Below are 23,895 nucleotides of genomic sequence, written 5' to 3' on the forward strand. Positions count from 1 at the left end.
CAAGAGCTGGCAGGCAAGCTTGCACAAGATCTACCACAACTAACATAAGATTTACAATCAATATAACGTAGCGTATAAAGTGACTTTAAAGACTGAAGAAATGACATATGCAGTTTTTAAGGTTTCTAACAGCAAAACAAGGAAAGCCACGCTTTCCCTTCTGTTTCTAATCTGCCATCTCATGTGTTTTCAAGCAATATTTTTATACTGCAATATTGTGAAAAGTAAATATTTCAAAGAATTGTTTAGTAGCTTAAATACAATTAGAGGCATTTACATTTCCCTGTAATTGAGTATAGCCACATTAAACAACACTTCCACCAAATTTGACACAGTCCTTCAGACAGGCTCCTCCAACGCAGCCCCCATTTTAACGACCATTCACTTCTGGACTCATTCATTTCTCCTGAAGCACATTTTGATGTTCACTGCCAACACTCCAGCCTAGAGTTAAGATCAAGTGAGACAATGCCAGCCTCCACATCAGCAGGCATTCAACAGCATTTCTAGTTTAAAGGTTGCCCCCAATATCTGCCATCTATATGAAAATCAAGGTACCAGAGAAGTATACCTCTTACATCATCTCCTGTCTCTAGGATATGCTGCAATACTGGCCAGCTCCCTAACCTGGGGTCCTCCTTCACTTCCAAAGTAAAGAGGCAGTGAGAAATGTCAGCATTCATAGCTGCAATCAGAACCAGCTAGCACAAAGTCTCATGACAAACCTGATAGCCAGGCCGAAGACAAGCAGTCGGAACCCATGTCAGTATAGCAGAGAAATAAGGCACGCAGCTTCTCTTTGTTTAATAACACCATTCACTGAAAGCAAGCACTTTGAATGAAAGCATTTGGATAAGGATTAATAAAAGACTTTGCAGACAAAACTGCAGTGTGGTTTCCTACCATAGGGGCTGTCACAGCCAGCAGGAACTGAAGATCCTTTGGACAGCCCTCGCTGTGCAAGCAGGCTCCACGCACAGCACCTGTCTGCCAAGATGGGTAACAAGACCAAGGAGCTCCGACACACTGCTCACACCTCTCCTGTCACTGATGTCTCTTTGAAACAGTAAACTGCAAAGGAAAAGAGCTGAGAAAGTGAGCAGCAGACGCACCGCGCTCGGCACGCCTCTGCCTCTTTCATTCACCGATGATGGGTCCACAAGGCAGGGTCTCCCTCCTGCAATTCGTTGTCTTCTTCTACATTCGGGTAGAGAAATGAGCAGCAACAGAACTAAAACAGAACATAGTTTATTTTCTCTGCATACATTTTGTTTTCCATCCATTCAGAAAAGCTCTTGCAACACACATCTGTGGGCCAAACGGAAATACAACAACAGCCCCATAAACCAACATCCCATAATGTACATCAAAACAATATTTACATTCACACCCTTCAAAACAAAAGCACACGCTGGTAAGTTACAAAAGGAAAATCTTCCTTGCTGTACCACCTTCATGGGGGTTTCCATACACAAACGTACTGCATGTGTAAAAGAAAGGCAACAAGCAACAGGCAAACTATTTGCACAGATGCTCACACCTCAGAGCTTCTTTAAAACAGAATTTTGAGCCAGGAAAGGCCTCTCCTTGCTGGTGGGAAAATGCCCAAAATGCATTTAAATGTCTCACAAAGGTTCTGCTTGTTTAAAGTCCCTACAGCCACCAGCTAATTCTTTCAGCAAATTCCATTGTTCAGACTCGCATTCAGCTCTGGACCCCGCAAGTGGGGCAGGAGGGCTCAACGACGATCCAAATTGTTCCCTGAGGAGCAAGAAATGAGCAGCCACAGGCTGAACGCATCGCCAGCATAAACAGCCACGCTTGATCTTTGTCAGGTGAATGCAACACAAACAACTGGAGCTGAGGATATCCGTATGGCATTCACGAAAACGGTTTCAAGAACGAGACGGAGAAACCATTACCAGGCTTCTGGGAGGAAATTTTAATCTCTCTGCCTTCAAAGCACTAAAAAAAAAAAAAAAAAAAAAAAAAAAAAAATAAGAGAGAGAGATTCAAAGGCTGCAGCTGAGATGGAGGCTCTAAACAAGAGCCGATAAACAAAAGTATTTCACACCACCCAAAACGGTAAGATAAATGAACGTAGGATCTCCGCTGCTTCGCCATTAAGAATTAACAAGCTGAAAATCATCTCTAAATTAAACAGATGTCAAAAGATGGGTTTTAGGAACAGTAGCAGGAGATGTAAGGCTCTGAGGCTTCAGCTTGCCGGTCATCCTTCATTTATTGCATCCTAAAGCATCCAGTTGCAGAGGCCCAAAATCAAGATGTGGGGTTTCTTCTTTCCTTTTCCCACTTTCTACATAAGGAACACAAAGCCCTTCTTGTTAAATTTCAAGTTGTACTTTTAATAAACTCTAATTCTGCTAAATATTCTACTTTGACCACCAGTAATCTAATAGATCAGCTTAGATTAAGATGAATAGACACCAATTAGTACCATTTTAATAAGCTACCGGATTTCATACCATAAATCTCATTATGTTCTGCAGAAATTAAATTGGAAAGCCAGTGGCAAAAACACACACAATCTGTGCACATCCAAATAAATCCACATAAGATCAGTGAAAATAAGTGGCAAGTCTGAATGCAACTCAACTAAGAAGGAAAACCAACACATTTGGTTGGTGAGGAATCCAACCCATTCAAACTCCATGCAACTACTATGCTAGCTTAAAACAGAAGCTCCAGACATTCAGAAGAAAACAGTGGAGCTTGCAGCTGATCACTGGACACAGATATTGGTCCTCCATTGGAAACTTGCAGTAGCAGAGCTGCAAAGCTAATTTTGCTTCGGGTCTTCACGCACCGTGATTGAATCTATGTTCTATTTATCTACCAATCTATGTTTTCCCCCCCCATCTTCCCTGCATGAAGATCGAGGCTCCTACAAAAGAGAGCTGACAACCAGTTCATCTTCAAGCAGGTCAAAGGAAAAAAAAAAAAGAGAGGCCAGCATAAAGGCAGCCAGGACACTGAGACACTTCATCAGCCATCACCCAAAACGCAATCAGCTAAAGGGACTGACAGCACTGCCCAATGCTGGAGCCATCAGCCCCTCTCTGCAAAGGTTAATGCATTCTTACATATTCCAAAAGTCACAAGGGAAATTAAGTGTCACTCCTCAAAGACATTCTTGGTCTAGAGAAAGCCAGGACAATGCAGGACTCTCACAATTAAGGAGACAAGCCTCATTCCTAACTTTGAAACTGCTGCCACAACAAAAGAAGAGTTCCCAAATCAGATATTTTCCTTAACAGAAGGAGCAGCTGCTGCCAAAGGATTTGTTCCATCCCTCCTGACAGCTGCTAACAGAACAGGCTCAGAGCAAATGGGGCACCGGGATGTATATGACATTGGATTTCCTATGTTTTAGGGATCTGGCTTCTCATTCTGCGGCTATTCAGAATGCTTCATCTTAAGAACTAAGGAAGAAAGGGAAGTGGAACACCTTGCACACATCCTGTCACCGTGGGAACTAATCCTGTGCTCATCCTCCTTGATTTAACTGTAGAACACGTGAGGAAAGGTGGGACTGGAGAAATCTCCAAGAAGTCTGCATAGTTTGCCAGATGTGCAAACCAGACCAAGGAAAACTTGAGAATCCGAGTTTGAAAAACACATCCTGAGCGGTGCTCGGATTTTACTTTACAATAAGAATTCAAAAGGATCAGACTGACGTTCGGAGAAAAACCTCACATTAATCATCTGCTGGTTGGGATGCTTCTGCTACATGAGCCTCCAGAGCAGAATACCACAATGCAAGAACACCCGTGCGCTCGAAATCTCATTTGCCCCTGCTTTAAGAGAAGCCTTTCCATAGGCTTCAGCTCAGTGCAAGCTTCAGATGCATAAATCACCTCTGAAATGGCAGCAGAGACACAAAGGTGCCTTCGGTGGACAATACCTTTATTCTGCTTTGACTCAGGTAAAGGAGCCTGTTACAGGTGGTCTCTGAAGCCGTCTTGTCAGTCATTCTTCCACAGTATTCCTTCCCTGCTTTTTTCCTCTCATTTTCAGTATTTCTTTTTCAAAAGAAATCCCGACTCCCGGTCCGAGGGAGGAAGCGTGACTCAGCTCATGGCAGAGCAAGCTCATTTAAATGGGGACAATGACCAACCTCCGAAGCTTTTGTTAGCAAGGCTTCTCTGCTTCTACCTACATGCAGCTGTAAAAAACAGGACTTTTAGAAAATGCTATCAGTTAATCAGACCTGAGCCACCGACTCATTCACCTATCAAATCCTTAAATAAAAAATGAACTGTTAAATACATGAAATTCTACCCCAATCAATGTGGCAAAAAAGCTTATTAAATGTGCAACACCTCCAGACAAAACAGTTTTTCAGCAGCGCTTTTAATCCTTAGCAGTAATCAATTATCCTTCAAGCTCCTATATTACATAATTAGAAGTGCTTCCAGAAGGTGACTGGTAATTAATCAGGAGACTATTTTCCTTCCGGCTCCACATTTCTGACTTTCTTCTAAGAGATCCTGCACATATCTGCAGTAAATCATTTTTCCTTCCAAACATCATTTCTCCCTCCAAGCAAGTTTTCCCATGTAAACTACGAACTTAAAACTAAGTGTTAATGTACGGGTTAGGCTTCAAAATTCAGCCCTCAAAGGAGCAATACAAAAAATAAAATCTGACTCCCTTAAAGGAGCAGCCAGGCAGCAATTTCATCATTTTTATCTCTAAGGAGAATCAAATGAAATCTTAACCCAAGGAAAGTATCACATTTCTTCAGCTTAGCACTCCTCCAAAGCATTTCTTGGAACACAGAGCCCTGACTGACCACGCTGTTTGCCTGAAAAACATCTGCAGTTCCTCCTTAATAGCACTACAATCAAGGAGTCCCAAATCAGGTTAAGGAGGTGCCCATAAAAAAGTTGAGATGCTCCATCCATTGATGGGACAGGGAGATGAAGCCATGCAATCACCTGCCCTAGGCCATACAGCACGGTCCTTGCATTCACACTTAAAGAGAATCTTTCCCTGGATGCCTCTGCTACTGTTTAAAAGCAGTTGTTTTCAACCCAGCCCCTGCAAACGAGTTGCCAGCTCCCAGGATCCCTCAAGTTGCACACCAGGCTTGCACACTGCTGGGCATTCTGGCCCCAGCATCAATTTTTGGCTCCCACAAATCCCATGAGAAGAGCAGCAGCGTCAGAACTCCCATATTTAGCTCAGCAGAAGAGAGATAACATCACAAAACAGAGCCCACCGCAGCCTGGCCAAAATAAACAGGTAAGGCACCACACCACCTTTCATCATGAAAGCCACATCACTGATCCAGGTGGCACACGAGGAAATTTGAACAGATAACTGGTGACAGAAGACACAGTTTGTCCACTTCAGTCACTGCCCTGACTTCCCATACCTGAGATTAAGCCAAGGGTTTCTACAGCCCAGTACAGCACAAGTAGGGTTGATAGCTCAAAACATCCTCCCAGTACCGAGACTGTACAACTTAGGCATGGCATTGACGTTTCCTTCACATCAACATTTTTAACTTCTACCTGCCTGAGAAACAAGGCATAGCAGCAACTTGCTCGATTTTAGGGTTATTTTATAGTGAAATACTGCCAGTCGTTTGCTGCTGCTTAGCTTGCACAAGCAAATGGAGCTGTCTCTTTGCAATGGCTGTGTTCAAATCCCACAAGAACTCCAACAGTTTGCCCTGGAGGAGACTCTCCATAGGCACAAACTGCAAAACTTGCTTGGGAGAATCCGAGTCTAGCAAAGAACTCATTAGCTTATGCAGATGTTGCAGGTACTCAGTAACTGGATTTGGGACACCCTGATAGCCAACACACAGCAAAGCAGTGCAGGTCTTCAGTGGCTCGTGGGACGTCGGACAAGCAAATGTGATGCACCTGAAACAGCAATGCAGTACAAACACCAGGCCAGCTGTGAAACGTGTAAAACAAGAAAGAATAGGCAGAATCAATGCATCTCCGATCGCAAGCTGATTCAGGGAATGCAGAACACACTCCAAAAGCTGCTGTTGGTATTTTGGTTCTCCATCATAAAGCAAAGAGAAGCTAAAAGTCAGCAGCGTGGCCGAGTCTAGGCACTTTATTTCCATACCAGGCTGGCTTTTAGCATCATAAAGGGATGGGAAATCCACCACAAGGCACTTGAATTTGTCCCCACGTCTTCCATTCAGGATCTCCTGATAAGACTGGTAAAGATCAGACACTTCTGCCAACATCTGCTCCCCAGGAAGTACCTCACAGGAGTGACAAAGCTGCAGCAGCTGTTTGGTTTTTGGCCTCCCCACCAGTTCATTCATAGCTTCGTTAAGATTTTCCAAGACTTGGCCATCACAAAATGGTGAACATTTTACCGCTGGTAGCCTCTTTCCTTCCAAAATGTACCACAAGTTACACTTAAGGTTAGAAGACAATCCTTCCAAAATGCACATTTTACCAGCATTAGTTAAGCTGTGTTCTTCAGCCACGTGATTTAAATAGCCCTTTGCCACTTTATCATTCCATGTAAGGGTTTCCAGCATTTTTCTTTCATTGTACGTACTAAAATATTTGTTCCTTTGCCCAAACCATTTTGCATTCATGCTGCAACCAGTCTGAGATTTCTTGACAAGCCAGTTACTTCTAGCAATGGGTTTCATACAAAATCTTTGCATGAAGAAGTCTACTGCACAATCTCTCAACTTGTTCAGTTTTGTCTGCTCTGCTTCTTCCATGTGCTCAAAGAGATAGATGTTTTCACAGATAGTCTCTACCTGGCACCTGTGGAAGAACACGCAACATTCCTCGTGCATTTTAAGAAAAGATTCTGGGATCAGATGCTGGGGGAAAAGAGCTTTGTTGACCATATCCGTCCCAAAGTTCTGCATCATCTTAGAAAGCAGCAGATGAATGCTCTCTCTGCCCATGTAACGAAGACAAATTACATAGGCCTCTGAGTTTCCAGCTTTGCTAGTGGCTGGCTTAAAGACGTGGACCTCCTCAAAGCAGCAGTTTAGCAGAAAGAGAAGATTGGTAGAACAGTGCTCAAACAGGGTAAACATCTTCAAAACAAAGGATCCTCCGGCGCCCAGGATCATTAGAGCAGTGACTGTTTCACAGTAATGGAGGGGGGAGACGAGGGCTTCCTGCTCACCTGGATTTCCTTGGCAATCAAAACTTCCATCAGCAGTTACTAAGTGAACTGTGGCCATATTACTTACAAAGTTCTGAAGTCCTGTCAGATGTTTCAATGACATCACATCGCCGGTGTTGTCCGGGCCAAAGTACCACCAAGGCAGCGTATTTGCTATAAGACGGTCGTCCATAATCATCATAAGGGTATCATTTGCTTCATGATACGGGTTTAGAGTATTAGCCACCCAATTCCAGTCACAGTGGATGTGGTGGGATTTCAAGTAGTGATTGAGGCTGGCTATAAAAGCTCCCGGCGCTTCACAGAGGTGAACAGAGTTCAGCTGTCCCTCCTGAAGAGCATCTGCAGGGAGAAGAGGAAAACTGCACAGCATCTCATGAAACTTGCACCAGGCCTGGGTGCAGAGCTCAGCGTTCACAGATTTCTTCACGTGAGGAATTATTTTTCCTGCTTTATTGGTAAACGAAGTGTGCTGATGCCATTCAATGAGGTTCTTATCACTAAGCTGATTCTTCACTTCATTCATCGAGTTCTTCAGATCAAGAAGCGAGTTGAATTCCTTGTGGTCACACGTGAAGGCATCGCTGGGATCTGGGAGCTGCCATTCATTATTAAGTGGCTTAGTGTAAGAAAACTTCTTTGCAAAGAGCTTCTCAATTTCAGAAAGAATTTCAGGGTCGAACTTTCCAAGATTTGTAGTCTGGTCAACATAAGGCTTCTTGCATGTGCTCATTCTTGGACCGATTGACAATCTGAAAGATAGAAAGAGAAACAATTCCAATCATAAGCACATATAAATAGACAAAGATTTTTTTTTTTACTGCTTTGTGTTTGTTTGTTTTTTTAAAGGACACTCTTGCTTCACTTCCATATTCTGGAATGGAAATTGCTTCAAAAGAACCATGTATCAATGAGAAAAATAAAATAGACAAGGGCTATACTGAATAAGGCCATTCGTAAATGGCTCATCAGTTCCATCACCCTTTACACAGGAAGTAAAGAAGGGCTGGCTGCTGCTTTGGCTCTTCACTGAACTCTGAATATTCTACTCACTGCAGAGGTGTTTATATTTAAGTGTTTAGACCTCAGGCTCAAAATAGAGCATGCCAAGAGCTACACAAATTACCCAGATGGGTCACTGTAGCAATTGGACAGACCAATAGGATGGGAAAAGGTGTTTCACCAGAGATGTAATGAAGAAGGATCAGCACGATAGAACAGTGCTATAAAGGGAGGGAAGATTGCTTATCCGTATCAGAAGATTCCAGGTTCGCAGGGTAAATCTTCACCAAGGAGGGATCTCCAGAAGGAGATCCTTCCTCAGTGGCACTAACCCTTAAATGGGGTCTAAGAGAGGTGCAGCCAGGCTCCACCCTTCCAGTTGCACTGCTGAACTGCCTTCACCTGTGCTCCCAGGGCTGACTGGGTCCTTTCCCCAGGTGCTCAATCAGCAGTTCAGGCCGTGACTCAACAGTTCCCATACAGGCACAAGTTTTTTCATCTAATTAAACCAATATTTTATGCAAGTTCTCAAAGTATGCTTCAAACACGTAGAGTTGGGAGACCCAAACAACAGCAGCTACCCTTAGAGATGGCGCAGTGCTGTTCCTTCCATTTTCTCCCAGCCGGTCACAGCTAATTTTCCCTCCTCTAAAACAAATGTGATGTTTGCAGAGCTTCTCACAGGCACTTCCTGAGAACAGCCCTGTAGCTGAACCTGCAACCAAAAACATGCTTTCTGTGTTACAACCCTGCATCATTTTGACCAGACTCCTGCAAGTTCTTACAGCTTGCTTTCCCTACTGGAAAAAGGGTGATAGATCTGAAGCGAGAAAAGATTTTCTTGCAACTGCGGTCAGTCCTAACTTGTGCTTGATGTTAAAGAGGAAAGCAGTGCGAAGTTGTGCTCTAAATGGGTGAAGACTCCACGAGCACACTGGCACAAAGCTAGCAAGTCTTCTCCCATCTGTTCCAGTACACAGCGCAAAGCAGGCAAAGGAGAATTTAGATTCAGAAACCAGAAATCAGCCAGTCTACTCAAAAACTAAGATCTCTCATTTAAGTAACATTATTTAATCAGCATTAATATAGGAGACAGAAAATCCCTCAGCATACAATTTTAGCCATCCTCAAATCCGTATCATTACCTCAGAAGCAAAATAAAAGAAAATACTGTGGTAAAGTCACCAAACAGTTTATTTAGGAAAAAAAAAATCGAAAGGGCTAAGAAATTTAGGAGACAAACAGAAAAAAGAAGAGCTAAAACTCTCTCCACCAAAGTAACCAGGTCAACCCAGCTGTATATCACAGTGACCAGCTTGCTACAGGCAGTACATAGTGAATTTCCCCACCTTGGTTGCCTTTCAATAAGCATAAACCACACCTAGTTTCACTTTTGCTCATGAAGATTTGTTTTACCTTCAGCAGCACCCTTTATCTCACTGCACTCCGGGGAGAAAAAGTACAATGAATAGAATTGTTTGAGTTGGAAGTCACTCTTAAAGGCCATCTGCTCCCACTCCCTGCAATGAAGAGGGGCACCTACAGCTCCACCAGGTGCTCAGAGTGCCATTCAGCCCAACCCTGGGTACCTGCAGGGACTGGGCACCACCACCACTCAGGGCAAGCTATGCCAGTGGTTCACTGTTTTTACTGTAAAAAGCTTTTTGCTTGTATCCAGTTTAAATCTCACCCCTTCTAGTTTGAAGGCTTCACAGACCTCAGTATAGGCAGGCACTGCATCCTAAACTAGTTTCATCTCACTTATACCACAAATGTTGTCACAACCTTTTAATTAAGGCTCAAACCTTCAAATCCCAACTCAGGCTTGGCAAGGCCCTAGGCTGCCAGTCTGCATTACCTGAGCTGGCTTGGCCTTGGTTCCAGCCTGTTGCAGAGCTCAGGGCTCTCCCTGCTCACAGCCCTCACTCAGGGCAGGGCCAGGAAGGCCACTAAGCCACCCATCCCATCGACAGCATCCAGCTGCTTCTCGTTTGGGCAGCCTCCCTTTCCCAGGCAGCCACATCCCAACACTGAACACCAGCTCTCCCCTCCCCGCCCGCTCACGGTCCGCCTCCCCCCGCACGGCGCGGCCTAGCCGCATCCCGCCCATCCCCGGCCTCACGTAGAGGCGCCCACCGTGGAGGTGACACCCCTCGCTGGCAGCCCTCTACGCGAGGCCGCGGCTTCCGCGCGGCCTACTGCAGGCCCCGCTCTTACCCCGGCGGCGCAGCGGGAAGGCAGGCCCGGCGGCGGGGCGGGCTGCGAGCACCGCACCGCCCCTCTCGCTCCAGCGCCCGGCCCCGCAGCCGAGCCGAGCCGCTCCCCTTTCTCTCTCTGCTTGATCCTTAGCGAGGATCGGGAGGGAGAGCTGGGCACGGGGAGCAGCTGCACGCCTTCGGGCAGAAAGCCCCACTCGCGTCTCTTCAAGGGAAGAGCCACCTCCCTGCTGTAACACAGCCCCAAAGAGTTTCTCGTTATAGGAGGAGTTAATAAGCATTTATCAAAGTTACGCAGCTCAGGTGCTGAGTGCTGCTCCCAGTGTTTTAGACAGTGGGAGGCTTTGCTACACACAGGTCAGAGAGAACAGCACTTATTGTTTGTTTGGGGGTCAAAGAGACAGTGGCATAGCATGAGTTAGCAGAAATTCACTTTGCTGTTAAGTTTGCTCGGCTTTCACGTATTTCTCATTGATAAAGTGGGATCCACCCCTAGTCCAGAATATGCTTTAGCACAGAAAGACTGTGCTATGAGTACAAAGGATTCTAAAGCTTGTGTAACCACAGGAAGTTTTCCTAGGAGCAAAGTAACCAGTCAATAAATAAGTAACACATTTTTGTTAGGGATATATCTGTAATATGTGGGTTAATGATATACTGAAAGAGAAATGATATACTCAAAGCACTGCAATCAGAGAAATGACAAGTTAAAGTCAGAATGAAATACGTAACCTCCCTCCTTCCTTAAGAGCTTGCTGGTTTCTAAAGTGAAGGAACACTGCTGAAAAATGAAGTGTATGTATTAAAAATATACATACCACTCATAAGCACAAACACACAGCTTAATTTTTCACTCTTTTAAGTCCTTGGAAACAAAGGAATTCATTCTTCAGATGGAGTTAATACATGAAGATAAAACCACTGTAGTAAATGCCACGTAACAAAAATATGCTATTTTCTACCTTTTGAGAAGGGTCTTTATGTAACAAGGAGCATCAGCTGTGGATGGAAGGTTTATGTGCACAGGTGCAGTGCCTCTTCTCCCTGTGACTGGCTGAAAATCACCCTCCAACATATCTGGGTACTTAGAAAGGGGAAAATAGTAGTGGGTGGAAGCAGAGCAGAGCAGAGCAGTGCTAGGGGAGGGGTGCTGTTGGGTCTTTAAGGCTTGTTGTAGTTGTTTAAGTTTTGCTGTGTAGAGAATACTCCGGCTACCAATAATGCTTAAATTTTTCTGCTTCCCTTAATTTGTGAGAGCTTAGTTCTATGGAGAATGTGGCAGGCTTGCTATAGCTTCAAGTGCTTTTTTTTTTGTTGTTTTTTTTTTCTTTCTTCTTTGCATTTTAAATTAAGATCTACGGATATGTTTTTACTCTTGCTTTTTCTCTGATGTGAGTGTGGTAATCTGTAATATTCTGATATTCCTTTTGCTATTCCCTTATGCTAGAGTTGTAGTGCTTTAGTGTAGAGTAAGTTACTTAAATCACTTGTTTCTTTGAGTTGATGTTACTTCAGATGTTTAATTTTTTTTTTTCCACACAGTATTGATTTGTGAGTGTTTTAAAAATACCAGAAAGAGAATGAGTACAATTCTGTGCATGAGGGGAAATGGTGTGGAAGGGGAGCTTCTCCCTTTTCTGCCCTGGTTTGCTGGGCTATTGGTGCTTGTAACACATCTGTACCACAATCTCTTGGACTGAGGGGAATTTCCCAAAGTACAGGGAAGGGACCAAGTATACAGTGTTATCAGGATCATAATCAGTATATGAATAGCATATTATCAGTACAGGTGAATAGCATAAATTAGAAAATATAGCTTAAATAAGAAAAACATGTTGGTTTTTTTCTGACTGTAACTGAACTGTTAGCTCTGCTGTGAGCAATACAACTCACTGCAAACTCAGCTTTACTGTGAACTCAGTCTTAATTCTTTTTGTATGTACCATTATATTCCTTTAAGTGAAGGCAGTAATTCGAGTAGGTACTTTTACTACTCGAAGTCGTCTTTTGTGGGAAACTCCACATGGGAATGCAGGACTTTTCTTCTGGTTCAGCCCCACATCTGCAGAGCTACCAGGCCAGACCGGTGTATTTGTGGATCAAGGTGTTCTGCTGTCACTTCATATGTGAGGATACAAGGTGCTCACCGTCTGGGGAGGCAGCGTGGCTTTCTTGGAGGCTGGTAAATGATGGCCTTTATCTCTTCTGCAGAAGTGCAGCCACAATGGGGGCTTTGGATGTGCTCAGCTGTGACTTTGGCACTGGTGGTAGCCATGGCAACTCTGCTGGGTGATGATACCAAAGTCACTGCTGAGTGGAAGCAGCCACCCAGATGGGACAGAAGGCTCATGGTGCTGATCTGCCTGGAACCATGTGCATGCTAGCTGAGAAGGCTGGTTGTCCTTAACACAGTGCTTTCTTATGATATTGGTGGTGTCCAGGTGTGGAGCCCTCAGTACAAGAAAGACATAGAGATTTTGGAAAGGGTCCAGAGGAGGGCGACTGAGATGATCAGGGGGCTGGAGCATCTCCCCTATGAGGACAGGCTGAGGGAGTTGGGCTTGTTCAGCCTGGAGAAGAGAAGGCTGCGGGGTGACCTCATTGCAGCCTATCAATACCTGAAGGGAACCTACACCCACGAGGGGAGTAAACTCTTCAAAAGGGCTGACAACAGCAGGACTAGGGGAAATGGATCCAAGTTGAAGGAGGGAAGATTTAGGTTGGATGTTAGGGGGAAGTTCTTTACAAGGAGAGTGGTTAGGCCCTGGAACGGGCTGCCCAGGGAGGTTGTGGATGCCCCGTCCTTGGACGTGTTCAAGGCCAGGTTGGACGGGGTCCTGGGCAACCTGATCTAAATGTGTGTGTTTGGTGGCCCTGCTGGGCAGGGGGGTTGGAACTACATGATCCTTGAGGTCCCTTCCAACCCGGGTGATTCTGTGATTCTGTGTGGTGGTGGGTCTATAAAGGTTCTGCTTCTGATTTGCAGTGTGAAGTCAGGCAGGTTTGCATTTTGCTTCCTTTGCCAAAGGAGCTGTGGTCAGACTGCTGTTACGATGTAAGTAAAATTGTCCTTGTTTTGCCCATGAAGGAGTAACTTCCTTAATGGGGAGAAGCATGCCCAGAGCCAACAGCTGACTGTGATGCCAGGATAAGAACTTTAATCACAGATTTGGACGTGCTCTAAATGTCATTAAATTCCAAAACGAAGAAGAGGTGACTTTTTAGAGCTAGCATCGTTTATGAACGGTGTGCCTGCCTTGCTCCTTGTGCAACCCTTTACATGACCCTACCTGAGGGACGTGGCTTAGTGTGCACAGTGACATGTGTTGACAGTTAGACTAGATGATTTTAATGGTCTCTTCCAACCTTAACGATTCTGTCTCTACCCCCAGTGCACTTGCAGTGGGGCTGCTTGGAGCCTCATGCTTCGGGTAGCTAGAGGCTTCTTTTTTTTTTTTTCCCTAGTGCCTAGCTCAATTGCACGCATGTCTCCCCTGTGCTCTGGTGCCTGTCTGAAGTTTCTCTCCCCTGCCTCCATGGTAACATTCTCAGACTGCCATCAGGGCATTGCTCAGTTTGTGTTTTGCTCAGCTAACTGCGATGAGCTCTGTTAGCTCCTGGTATCCTGTTCCCCTGGCCACCCCTTTCCTGTTATGAGTCTCTGTAGTCTCCTTCCTATAGGTATATGGTAGGAGCGCATGCACTGTTTTGGATCTTCCGAGATATTAAAGCCACCTCGAGGGGAATAAGTTTCCTGATAAATAATTTGCTTGTGTTTACCTTCCTTCTGGCTGTCTGGGATAGCCAAGCATACAAACAAATGAGTTTCCTAAGCAATGAGTTGACAAATTACTGTGGAAGTCCTGGTTAGTTCTCGGAGTACGCTTACTAATTCTTGAGCTGAGCTTGCCGGCTGTGCAGCCTTCCCCAGCACACGTGAGGAGACTGTGTGATAAGGCGATGCTGCGATAGTGCAGGGAAGTGGGAGACGTACCCTAAAGCATTAATTAAATGTTTTGATGAAACGCTTGCAAAAACACTTCACGACACTTCTTTAGGTAGAAATTTGCTGCAGGAAGGCACGGCGTTGTTAGGAAGCTGTTTCAGGTGATTGTATCTGCATCCCGGAGCTGTGGAAGCTCTGCCTGCAGAAACGAGGCTTGAATGGCACCAAAGTCAATCAGATCTGGATTGTAGATATAATTTTCTGCAGACACACACACACAGAGGGCTGAGATTCAGAAGGCAAGACTTTAAATACTCTTTCTTAAGAATTATGCAAGCTATTCACTAACTTTAGATGAATCTTCTTTGGCGTATTTGTATAGGAGCAGAAGTTTAATTAGATTTTTTTCCTCTCTGGAGTGTCACTGGAATTAATGCCCTCAATGCTGAAATTAATTCTTTCTAGTAGGGTGAGCCTTTACCTTGTCGTTGTCCGGTCCGTGCACCATTGCAACGTAAACCTCAGTAATTTTTGTTAAATGCTGCAGAAACACAGATAAAATGGTCCTGTCTGGTAATCCTGTTTTCTGTGTAAATCTGAACTAGGGAAGAGATTGTCCTAGACAAGAACAAACTGGGAAAAGCTCTTGGGCTGTCTGATCTCCTGTCTGCTTTGCAAAAAGATCAGATTAATGAATGTAATCAGATTAAGGCTGAACAAGGGAACGTATCTGGGGGGCATCGGAACTCTGAGACTGAAGAGCTGTATGGAAAATGAATGCTAAGGGCCCAGCTTTGCTCTGCTTGTTAGTTTAGTAGAAAGAGGTAATGGCCTTCAGGGATGTGCTGAGTGCCAGTGAGAGGAGCGTGGGCTGGAGGGGGCACAAGGGGCAGAGGAAGGTGGCCCCAGGACTTCAGGCAGGTGGCAGTGAGCAGGGCACGTGAGCTCAGCATTCTGAGTGGTTCGGGGCCCCTCTGGTGCAGTGCTGCCTAAAGCCATCTCTGCTCTCAGCCTGCTGGGTTTTGTGTGGGGAAAAGCCATCTTTATCAGCATGTTTACTGGGAAAGTGATGCATTTGATGTGTGGTCTTTGAGGCCAACAAGGGAAGGTGGATGGAAGCGCTGCAAAATTCTGTGAGATCTGGAACTTGTTTAGCTCGATTTTCCACTTTTTTTTTTTTTTCACGTCAGGCCAATTTGCCTTGGAGTTTGCAAGTTCTGATCAAGGCTTTCTCCTTACTTGGAATATTTATAAACCTTAGTCCCATGTGGCCTTTCTGGATGTACCATCTCTATTTATCACCAACATCTTGTGGTTTTTTGGCTCTTGGTTGTCTTGGGCACGTCTTTGGAAATTACAAAGGTGAAGAGGAGTATAGGTGGGTATGTTGGTGAGGCTCTGTTTTATTTCCCATGCCTCCCTTCATGTAATCATTCAGGTTTAGAATGGGGGGGTTGGACTGGATGATCCCTTCCAATCCCTCCATCTCTGTGATGCTGCGACTTGAGGTTATATTTCCTTTTGAGGTGAGTGGAGCAATTGAATGAACAGAGAACTGCAGGGAGCTAGCAGGACAAGCATGAATGAACGGGAAGATAACGTGAGTTGTGGAAGCATCTCGTTGCAGTGCTGGGTGGCACGGGTTGACCTGCAGACTCTGCAGGTTGATGCAAAGCGCGTGTGCGTTGCTGCAGCTTCGCTGTCAGCTGCTCTGGGAGGTTGCTGAAAAGTCACACGTGAACTTTCCATAGGCTCCATCTGCATGAGAAAAGCATGCGTGGGGCTTTCCGCCGAGCTCTGGAGCTGGCTTGTCGTGGAGTGAGACCAGAAAAGCTGCTGTCCCTACGTGCCCCTGCTCTCCAGGGATTAGGAACAGCAGAGCCCAGCTGGGGCCGGCGGCAGCTCTGTGGGCACCTACCTGCTCTTGGGATCTGCTCCTGAGCTGGCCAAAAAAGCTGTGGCTTCACTTCCAGCAGCTGTCCCCTTCTTGGGCTGAGCAGGAGGAGGATGGCCTATGCAGAAGAGGACAGGTAAGGTGCTTGCAATAGGGAATACACCGACGTCAGAGATGGAAGGGAATGGAGAAACGCATTGCTGTGTTTTCTTCTCCTTGCTGGGTACTCAATAAATGTCAGGCTGAGGCTGCTCAGGAGTAAATGTTTCATTACTGAGAAGGGGTCTGGCCATCTGCCCACATCAGGTGCTGCTGTTCTGAAATACAGCGGCGAGCAGCTGACCTTGGAGAGGCTGTGGACCAGGAGATGGGTGTACACCGCACACACGTGTGTGACCCCCTCTGAAATATAATCCATCTATTTGTTGTGAGATGCCTGCGTTTTATGTGGATTTGCTTTCAGCCAAGCCAGAAGTAGAACGAGGACCTTTTTTCATGCCACAAAAGATGTCATCAATGGCAGTCCTGCACTCTGCAGCAGATGTGTTCCTCCAGCGGATGACAGCCCTCACAATGAAGGGGATTGTGCTTTCAGCTGATCCTGTGATTTAATCCAAAGCGATGCTACCGAGCACTATTATTAGGCAGGCATTGTGTGAGAAGGAATAGCTACAGGGGGCTTGGTGCTCTGTGCTAATTCAGGCTGTCAAGGAGTTTGCACAGACCTCGTGCGCATCCAGGGTGCGGGCTGCATTTGCTGGGTCACACTGATGGGGGACTCTATAGAAGCTTGCAGTGGGCACAGCAAATGAATTTGGGCACCGTGGTGCTCTGCATCTTCAGCACATTTGGATAGGAAATGTTCTAACGTTCTGCTTGGAAAGGAAAAGTCCCTCTGCAACTCTCTGTGGTTCAGTCAATCCCATTGTCTTCAGCTGTCAATGAATTGGATTCATTCCATCCCCAAATTTCTGGAGCTTTAGGGGTAGTGTCTAAATTTTAATGCTATTTTTCCAAAAAAAAAAAAAGGCAAAAACAGAGATGAGGGACTGGCTGTGCAGTGAAAGAGCAGATGCTGGTGACCTCATTATTTTTCTTATGCCTGCCACAGGTACATCATCCATTTGGGTATTGTGTTTACGTTCTCTTTGTTCCCTCTAAATAAGGCTTTCAATTATTCAGCAGTTTTGCTAGCTAAGTGTTACAGTTATCCAACAGGGGAATATTTGGGGGACTTTTTTTTTTCTTTGGTATATGCAAAGCACTCTTAATTTTTGCCTGGGACAGCTATTGTTGGGCAAGGGATAATAATGCCACTCAGTCAAGCGTAAGGCTCCAGTAACATCATTTTCAAACCTTCTGCTTATTTCAACAGCTTAAGGTGCACTTGGAAAATTCAGCATGTTATGGTAAATGAAGTCTGTCTTGTTTCCAGAGTCCTCCTTTGAGAAGCACCTCAGCTGAGTGGCTGCACTCGAATTCAGGGCTGCAGGAGTTCTTTCTTCCCGTGGGGTCACAAAGTTGTACCACGCTGGGCTGTTTCTGATCCTTGTTACCTCTCGCTTGGCAGAGCAGCCTTCCATGTGCACAGCCTGCTGCCCGTGGCCGTGTTGGTTCACTCCAGGTCCTCCCGTGTGTATGGCCACCATTGCCACTCATTGCTGGCAATAGCCAAACAGCTCTCAGGAAATGCTATTGGTTTGAAGAGCCTCTCCAATCAACCTTGATATTGACTTTCAGAAAGTATCTTTGTTGTCCTGTCGGAAGAAGGATTATGGGATTCTTCTATCGATTGAGTTTCAGAACTGTGATTCCAGTGTTTGAAGAATACTGGGCTGTCAGACCTGAATATTGAGGTTGTGTCTCTTCTGCAAAGACAAGTTCAAAGCAGGCGAAGTAACACCAGCATTGGATAAGATCTATTTTTGGCAAAATGACAGAAACAGAACTAAAGCAGAAAATGAAGCAAAATTTGTGGGTTTAATTTCTGTTTTCGTATAGACATGTTGTTGTACCTCTTTGCCCAGGACTAGACTGTGAGTGTAACCCACTGCCCACCACATGGGGGAGGAGAAGAAGAACAAGGCATCCCCATTTAGCATCCTTACTGAATCCACGAGGTGTTCCTGGTTCTGGAAGGAAGACCTGGGAGCTGATGGCACTCCACACTTGTGAAGCTGGTTCCCCATCTCTGTTGATGCCGCTCGCCCCTGCGCCTTTCTCCCCTGTACTTCCCCAACCCAGGTTGGATGTCCTCACGTACACATGCAGGTTGCAGTTTTTTCCAGGCTAAACTGTGCTTTTCCATTCCTCCACGAACTGGGGAAAGACTCATGCACATCAGAAGCATGAACTGTTATGCCTTGTGACATCTGGGTGATATAGGTATCATTAGCCAGTTCCCACTATAAAATAAGTCTGGCAGAGAGGATTCAAATAACTTGCCTGTGGCCAAGGGTAAAATGAGATTAAAAGTGATTGCTATAGAGAAACATCTTCTGTAATAGCAGTGAAGTTCCTACCGTTTTAGTCTTAATAAATCTTTTTTTTTTTCCCCTCTGTGCCTCTTTCAGGACTCTTATCTCTTGAAGTTTATTCTTTGGATGGGGTTACAGGTTCACTGACCTCTTTTCCTCCTGCAGAAATAGCTACGAGGTGTACAAGGAAACAGCAGACTGGTTGCGTGCCCGCACTGCTCAGTGCCCAAAGATTGCCATCATCTGCGGATCCGGGCTGGGAGACCTGGCAGATATGCTGGAGCACAAGATGGTCTTTCCCTATGAGGATATCCCTCACTTCCCACGGAGCACAGGTCAGCACAGCAGCAATGGAGATAACTCTGACATATGGGTAACTCCAACCCTCATCCACCACACCTCTTGGCTTTGGGCACAGGGTCCTTTAGAGGTGAAATGTGCATTCACAGGGCTGCGTTTCAACCCTAACTGTGCTATCCTGTGGTAGCTGTAACCTAACAACTGTGCTATTGCCAAGGAAGAGTTCAATTTCATCGTAGAGTCATGAAGGTTGGAAAGGCCTCTCAGATCCCCAGCCCATGCCCACTGCCCACGTCCCTCAGTGCCACATCCCCACAGCTCTGGGACACCTCAGGGATGGCGACTCCCCCCATCCCTGGGCAGCTGTGCCACTGCATCACTGCTCTTGGGGAGAAGTTGTTCCCAATACCCAACCTGACCCTCAACGTGAGGCCACCACCTCTCTCCCCGTTTCTGTGGGGCTGACATCCCCCCCACCACAGCCTCCTGTCATGGGCTGCAGAGCCATGAGCTCTCTGCTGAGCTCCTCTTCTCCAAACTGACCCACCCCATCCCCTCAGCTGCTCCCACAGTGCTCAGACCCCTCACAGCTCCGTTCCCTTCTCTGGACACACTCCAGGGCCTCCGTGTCTCAGTAAGTTTGAATTCATCATGAATTCCCTGAAGCTGTACCAGGTGAGGTTTAGGACATTGGGGAGAAATTGTGGTTCAGCATTGGAGCGGAGATTCCCCATCTCTGAGGTGTGTTTGTACCACTAAGGGATACAATTTAGCGTTGGGGATTAGGTCAATGGATGGTTGGGATGGTTAGGTCAGTGGATGGTGATCTCGATGGCCTTTTCCAACCTAGATGATTCTATAAACGAAAGAAAAGCCTTCTTAGGCAGAAAGAAACTCAAGAAATTGTAACATTCTGAACTGATGTTCCCCTGCAGGCTGTCAGAGCAAATTCATCTCTGGCTGCTTGTTCTTAACATCTCGTGACCCTTCAGGGTCCATTGAGGAACGCTGTGTTCTCGGCCCACCTGACGGTGAGCAGAAATTCCCATTTCAGGTGTGCTATGCAGCCAGCTGAGAAATCCCTTTAGAATAACGAGCCCCAGGTGATGCTGCTGTTCCCTTCCAGTGTCAGGGCACGAGGGCAGGCTGGTGTTTGGGGAGCTGAACGGGCGGCCGTGTGTGTGCATGCAGGGGCGCTTCCACTTCTACGAGGGATACTCCATCAGCACGGTGAGTCCTGAGGATCATTCACACACCAAAAAGGTCTTTAGCATGAGATGAAACTAATGTGTGCTTCGGTACCGAGCCGTGGGAGGATGGCTCTGGCAATGAGCATAAAATGGCTTTCTCCCCCCTCCTAAAATGAGATAACATGAGGAATTCAGAGGGAAAGGCAGTTAGCCGGATAGCTGTGCCACGCTCCTAGGGCAGGATCATACATCGTACAAGGCAGATTATTTTCATGGTTTGGCTCAGTCATTTTAATCATGGTTTGAATCTGCAACCACGAAACTATGAGTGATGGAAATAATCTATTTTAATCTTCTTGCGCATTTGTATAGCTTAGGGTTTTTTTTCCATTGGCTGGAATAAGTTGATGTACTCTCCCAGCTCACGTATGTGAAAATTCAACTATTTACGTTGTTCAGCATTGTAGGAGTACCTTCTGCCATCCTAGTTCCTTCCTCACTCCTCAAAATGGATTGGTTTTTTCCCATTCCCAACAATTCCTTAACTTCAGACTTTGCTGAGGCAATCTGATGTCAATAAACTGAAATTAAGAAAGCAATCTCTATGCTTCTGCAGAATGCATCATTGCTGTAAGAAGCTCGTGTATCAATTAAACTCCAGGTCTGTGTGCATAAGCAGCCCCTCCAATCAGCACAGCGGTTTGATCTCTGCAAGACCTTGGCAGAGAGGAAAAAATTGTCTGCATGTTCTGTTTGTGCTGCATTTACTTAACCTCAGTGCAACCGTAATAAATGTGGGCTTGAATTTTAATGGAATTCTTTATGAAATTAGTTTTTTAATATGCTTAAAAACGTTGAAATTATTTAAATTAGGGAGAAATTTAAAATTAGGGGGAAAAAAAGGTGGACTTGTCTGCTTGCAGGCTCCCAAAGGCCACTCTCTGCATAGCACGAGCTGCCTACAGTCTCCCCTTCTCCCCAGGAAGGCTACTGCAGGCTGCTCCAAGCCCTCTGCCCTGCCTCCCCATCCTTCATGCGCTCCCAATGCTCTTGGTCACAGCCAACATGTCCTTTTCTGCTGTTATATTTAATTGAACAGGGACAATTGACCAGCTATGTAATGCCTCCTTCAGCTTTGTTCGCGCTGCTGGTCCGCTGTGATCTCATCTATCTCATCTTTCTTTCTACTCTTGCATCTTCTCAGTTTACTGATTCATCCCACCTATGCCAAGGCCACGTGGCTGGAACACCAAGCACCCAAGCTGAGACTTGTGGCACTCACAGGATGCATCTCTTTGGTTCCTGCAGGTCACCTTTCCCATTAGGGTCTTCTTTCTCCTGGGGGTGGAGATCTTGATTGTCACCAACGCTGCCGGGGGGCTGAACCCCAACTTTCAGGTGGGGGACATCATGCTCATTAGAGATCACATCAGCATGTTTGGCATGGGAGGGCAGAACCCGCTGCGTGGACCAAACGATGAGAGGTGAGGCAGCTTCCCCTTCCTACAATGGGCAAAGCAAAAACAAAAATGTTGTTTGCTGGAGGTTCGATATTACTGCCTTAAAACAGCTCTGTAGAGTCACAGAATGGCTTGGGTTGGATGGGACACCTCAACTATCATCCGTGCAGATCCAATCCCCTGCTGTGGGCAGGGTTGCCAACCACTTAAAGGCACGAAATCAGGTTGCCCAGGCCCCCATCCAGCCTGGCTTTGAGCATCTCCAGGAACTGGGCACCAGTGCTTCTCAGTGCTAGCACCTCACCACCCTCTCCATGATGGGTTGTTTCCAGGCTCCAGCACAGCTCCTATCCTTATTCATCTCCTTCACGCTGATGTCCAAGCTGTGCTATGGCTGGTTACATCTTTCCTAGTCCCTAGATGGCTCCTCAACCCCAAGTACTGAAAGGTGGATGCTGTACTCAGCTTCCCCGAGGCAAGCAACCTGCTCGTCAAACTGGGAACCTCTTTTGGCACAACATAAAGCCATTATCTCTCATCCCAGTAATCTATATCCCAGATCCCTCCCGAGGCATTGTATAGTGGAGGGTAACCAGCTCTGGCAAGGTCGATGCACCAGATCCCCTACTTGGCTGCCAAGTAGGGTTGAAAAGAGTGTAAGGGATTGGATTTCAGGTTGGTTTCAGGTTGGATATTGAGAACAATTTCTTCACAGAAAGAGCAGTGAGGCGCTGGCACAGCTGCCCAAGAAGATGGGGAGTTACCATCCCTGGAGGTGGTCAAGAACTATGGGGATGTGGCACTGAGGGATGTGGGCATGGTGTGGGTGGGGTTGGATTTGGGGATCTGAGAGGTCTAGGATCTAGGAATGCTGTAATGGTCCCAGGCCAGGCTGGAGGACTTGGGCTGAGCACAGAAGGGAGCATGAGATGTCAGTGAAGGAAAAAATGAGAAGTGGGGATCCAAGGCAGGGAAGAAAGAGGGTGGGCTGTGATGAAAAGGAGATAACAGCAACAAGAAGGATCTCCTGACCAAGCAGGCAGGGGAGAAGCTGGATGACAGGCAGATGTCTACAGCCAGAGGATGGAATGGAGCTGGTGATAACTCACTGATAAGCTTAGTTAAGGGAGTTGAATGCATTATTGGCTTGGGACCTTCACCTGAGTGAAAGGGACGTGTTTGCAGGGCAGGCACTTGGGATCCATCCAAAAAGAAGGTTCTGGCAGACAGCACGATGGTGTGCCTGGTTTCTAGTTGACAGTTCCTTTCAAATCTTCATAGATATTGGCATGGGTGGGAGGAAAGGATAACCAAAAGCAAAGAAGCCACGTGGAGGAGTGCTTGAAGCTCTCTGGACCTGCAAAATCACTCAGGAACAGGAGGACAAACACCAGCCAAACAGCAACTTCATCTGGGCAGAGTTCAAAGGCAGCGTGGCTGTCTTTCTGCCTCCCAGAAGCAGCTTCTCACTGCAGACTGCAGTGCCTGGGGAGTTCTGCAGTGCTGACAGAGGCACCAAAATGGGCAAAAGGTCCGACAAGACTTTGCAGGCTGATTCATACGAGCTTCAGCTGAGCAAACTCCTTCTAAAAGCTGGACCTGCTCAGCCACCGGGAAGGATTTATCAAAGCACAGCTAGGAAAATCTGGAGGCATTGAAGTGATGTGGAAAAGGAACATAGGCAAGAATCTGCAGATTTGATTTAATAAATTAGAGATTGGCCTGAACCATTGCTGGGCATCCTTCAGGAAAGAAGTGATTTTCATGCTGATGAATGCTTGTTCCCTCAGACTAGACTGGAGAGTTGTTTGTAATATTTTAGTGCTTGTGAATATAAAACAAGCTGCTACTGCTCTGAACATTCAATAGGAGGAACAGGAAAGCCATCCAGGAGCTTTAATAGCCTGAATGAGGGACCTGGCCCAGCGTGCTGAACTGATCTGGGCAGTCTCCTTCTGCTGTCCTTGAAACAATAGAAGGATTTGCTCAGTCAGGAGCAGGGTTGGGTTGGTGTCTTGAGATCCAAAGCAAGCAAGAGACCCAGCCTTGAAGCACAACACATCCAGTAACACCAAATACAGAAGCTAAACCTTCAGACAGGTGTTATTTCTGCACACGGATGGTCTCGAGGGATTCAATCCAGCACAAATGCCACCAGGACAGAAGCTTGTGCTGATGAGCCTGGCATCCCCATCATTCCCCCGTTCTCCAGGGGCTGAGCATTGCGGGGCTCTGATGGAGGCAGCAGCCACAGTATCAGC

General features: G+C 46.2%; 3 protein-coding genes across 7 annotated transcripts in view; 1 reads left to right on the plus strand and 2 right to left on the minus strand.

Moving 5' to 3' along the window:
• HYDIN (HYDIN axonemal central pair apparatus protein) overlaps nt 1-5,471 on the minus strand; it is a 133,570-nt gene extending 128,099 nt beyond the window's left edge. Inside the window, exon 1 of the mRNA XM_042834732.1 lies at nt 5,402-5,471. The gene's annotated coding sequence lies outside the window, so the exon portion shown is untranslated. The remainder of the gene's footprint in view (nt 1-5,401) is intronic.
• Nucleotides 1,233-10,409, minus strand: CMTR2 (cap methyltransferase 2). Of its 5 annotated transcripts, none has more exons than XR_006171446.1 (3): nt 10,369-10,409; nt 5,402-7,901; nt 1,233-1,965 (listed from the first exon to the last, which is right to left on the minus strand). XR_006171446.1 is itself a non-coding variant. In XM_042834727.1 (2 exons), the coding sequence occupies exon 2, from the start codon at nt 7,880-7,882 to the stop codon at nt 5,591-5,593; it is 2,292 nt and encodes a 763-aa protein (XP_042690661.1). In that variant the 5' UTR covers nt 7,883-7,901; nt 10,369-10,409; the 3' UTR covers nt 1,977-5,590. The 5 variants fall into 5 exon arrangements, 3 of the variants coding, with proteins under 3 accessions (XP_042690661.1, XP_042690665.1, XP_042690664.1); XR_006171445.1 differs by having other exon boundaries at nt 3,926-7,901; XM_042834727.1 differs by lacking the exon at nt 1,233-1,965 and having other exon boundaries at nt 1,977-7,901.
• A 5,911-nt stretch (nt 10,410-16,320) lies between these two features.
• LOC122168995 (purine nucleoside phosphorylase) overlaps nt 16,321-23,895 on the plus strand; it is an 8,615-nt gene continuing 1,040 nt past the window's right edge. The window contains exons 1-4 of the mRNA XM_042834724.1: nt 16,321-16,343; nt 18,850-19,019; nt 20,111-20,214; nt 21,483-21,658. Coding sequence (XP_042690658.1) covers nt 16,321-16,343; nt 18,850-19,019; nt 20,111-20,214; nt 21,483-21,658 — 473 coding nt within the window. The remainder of the gene's footprint in view (nt 16,344-18,849; nt 19,020-20,110; nt 20,215-21,482; nt 21,659-23,895) is intronic.

This window comes from Centrocercus urophasianus, unplaced genomic scaffold (assembly GCF_019232065.1).
Source record: "Centrocercus urophasianus isolate 14NV4802_14NV808 unplaced genomic scaffold, USGS_Curo_1.0 seq_49, whole genome shotgun sequence".
Lineage (NCBI taxonomy): Eukaryota > Metazoa > Chordata > Aves > Galliformes > Phasianidae > Centrocercus > Centrocercus urophasianus.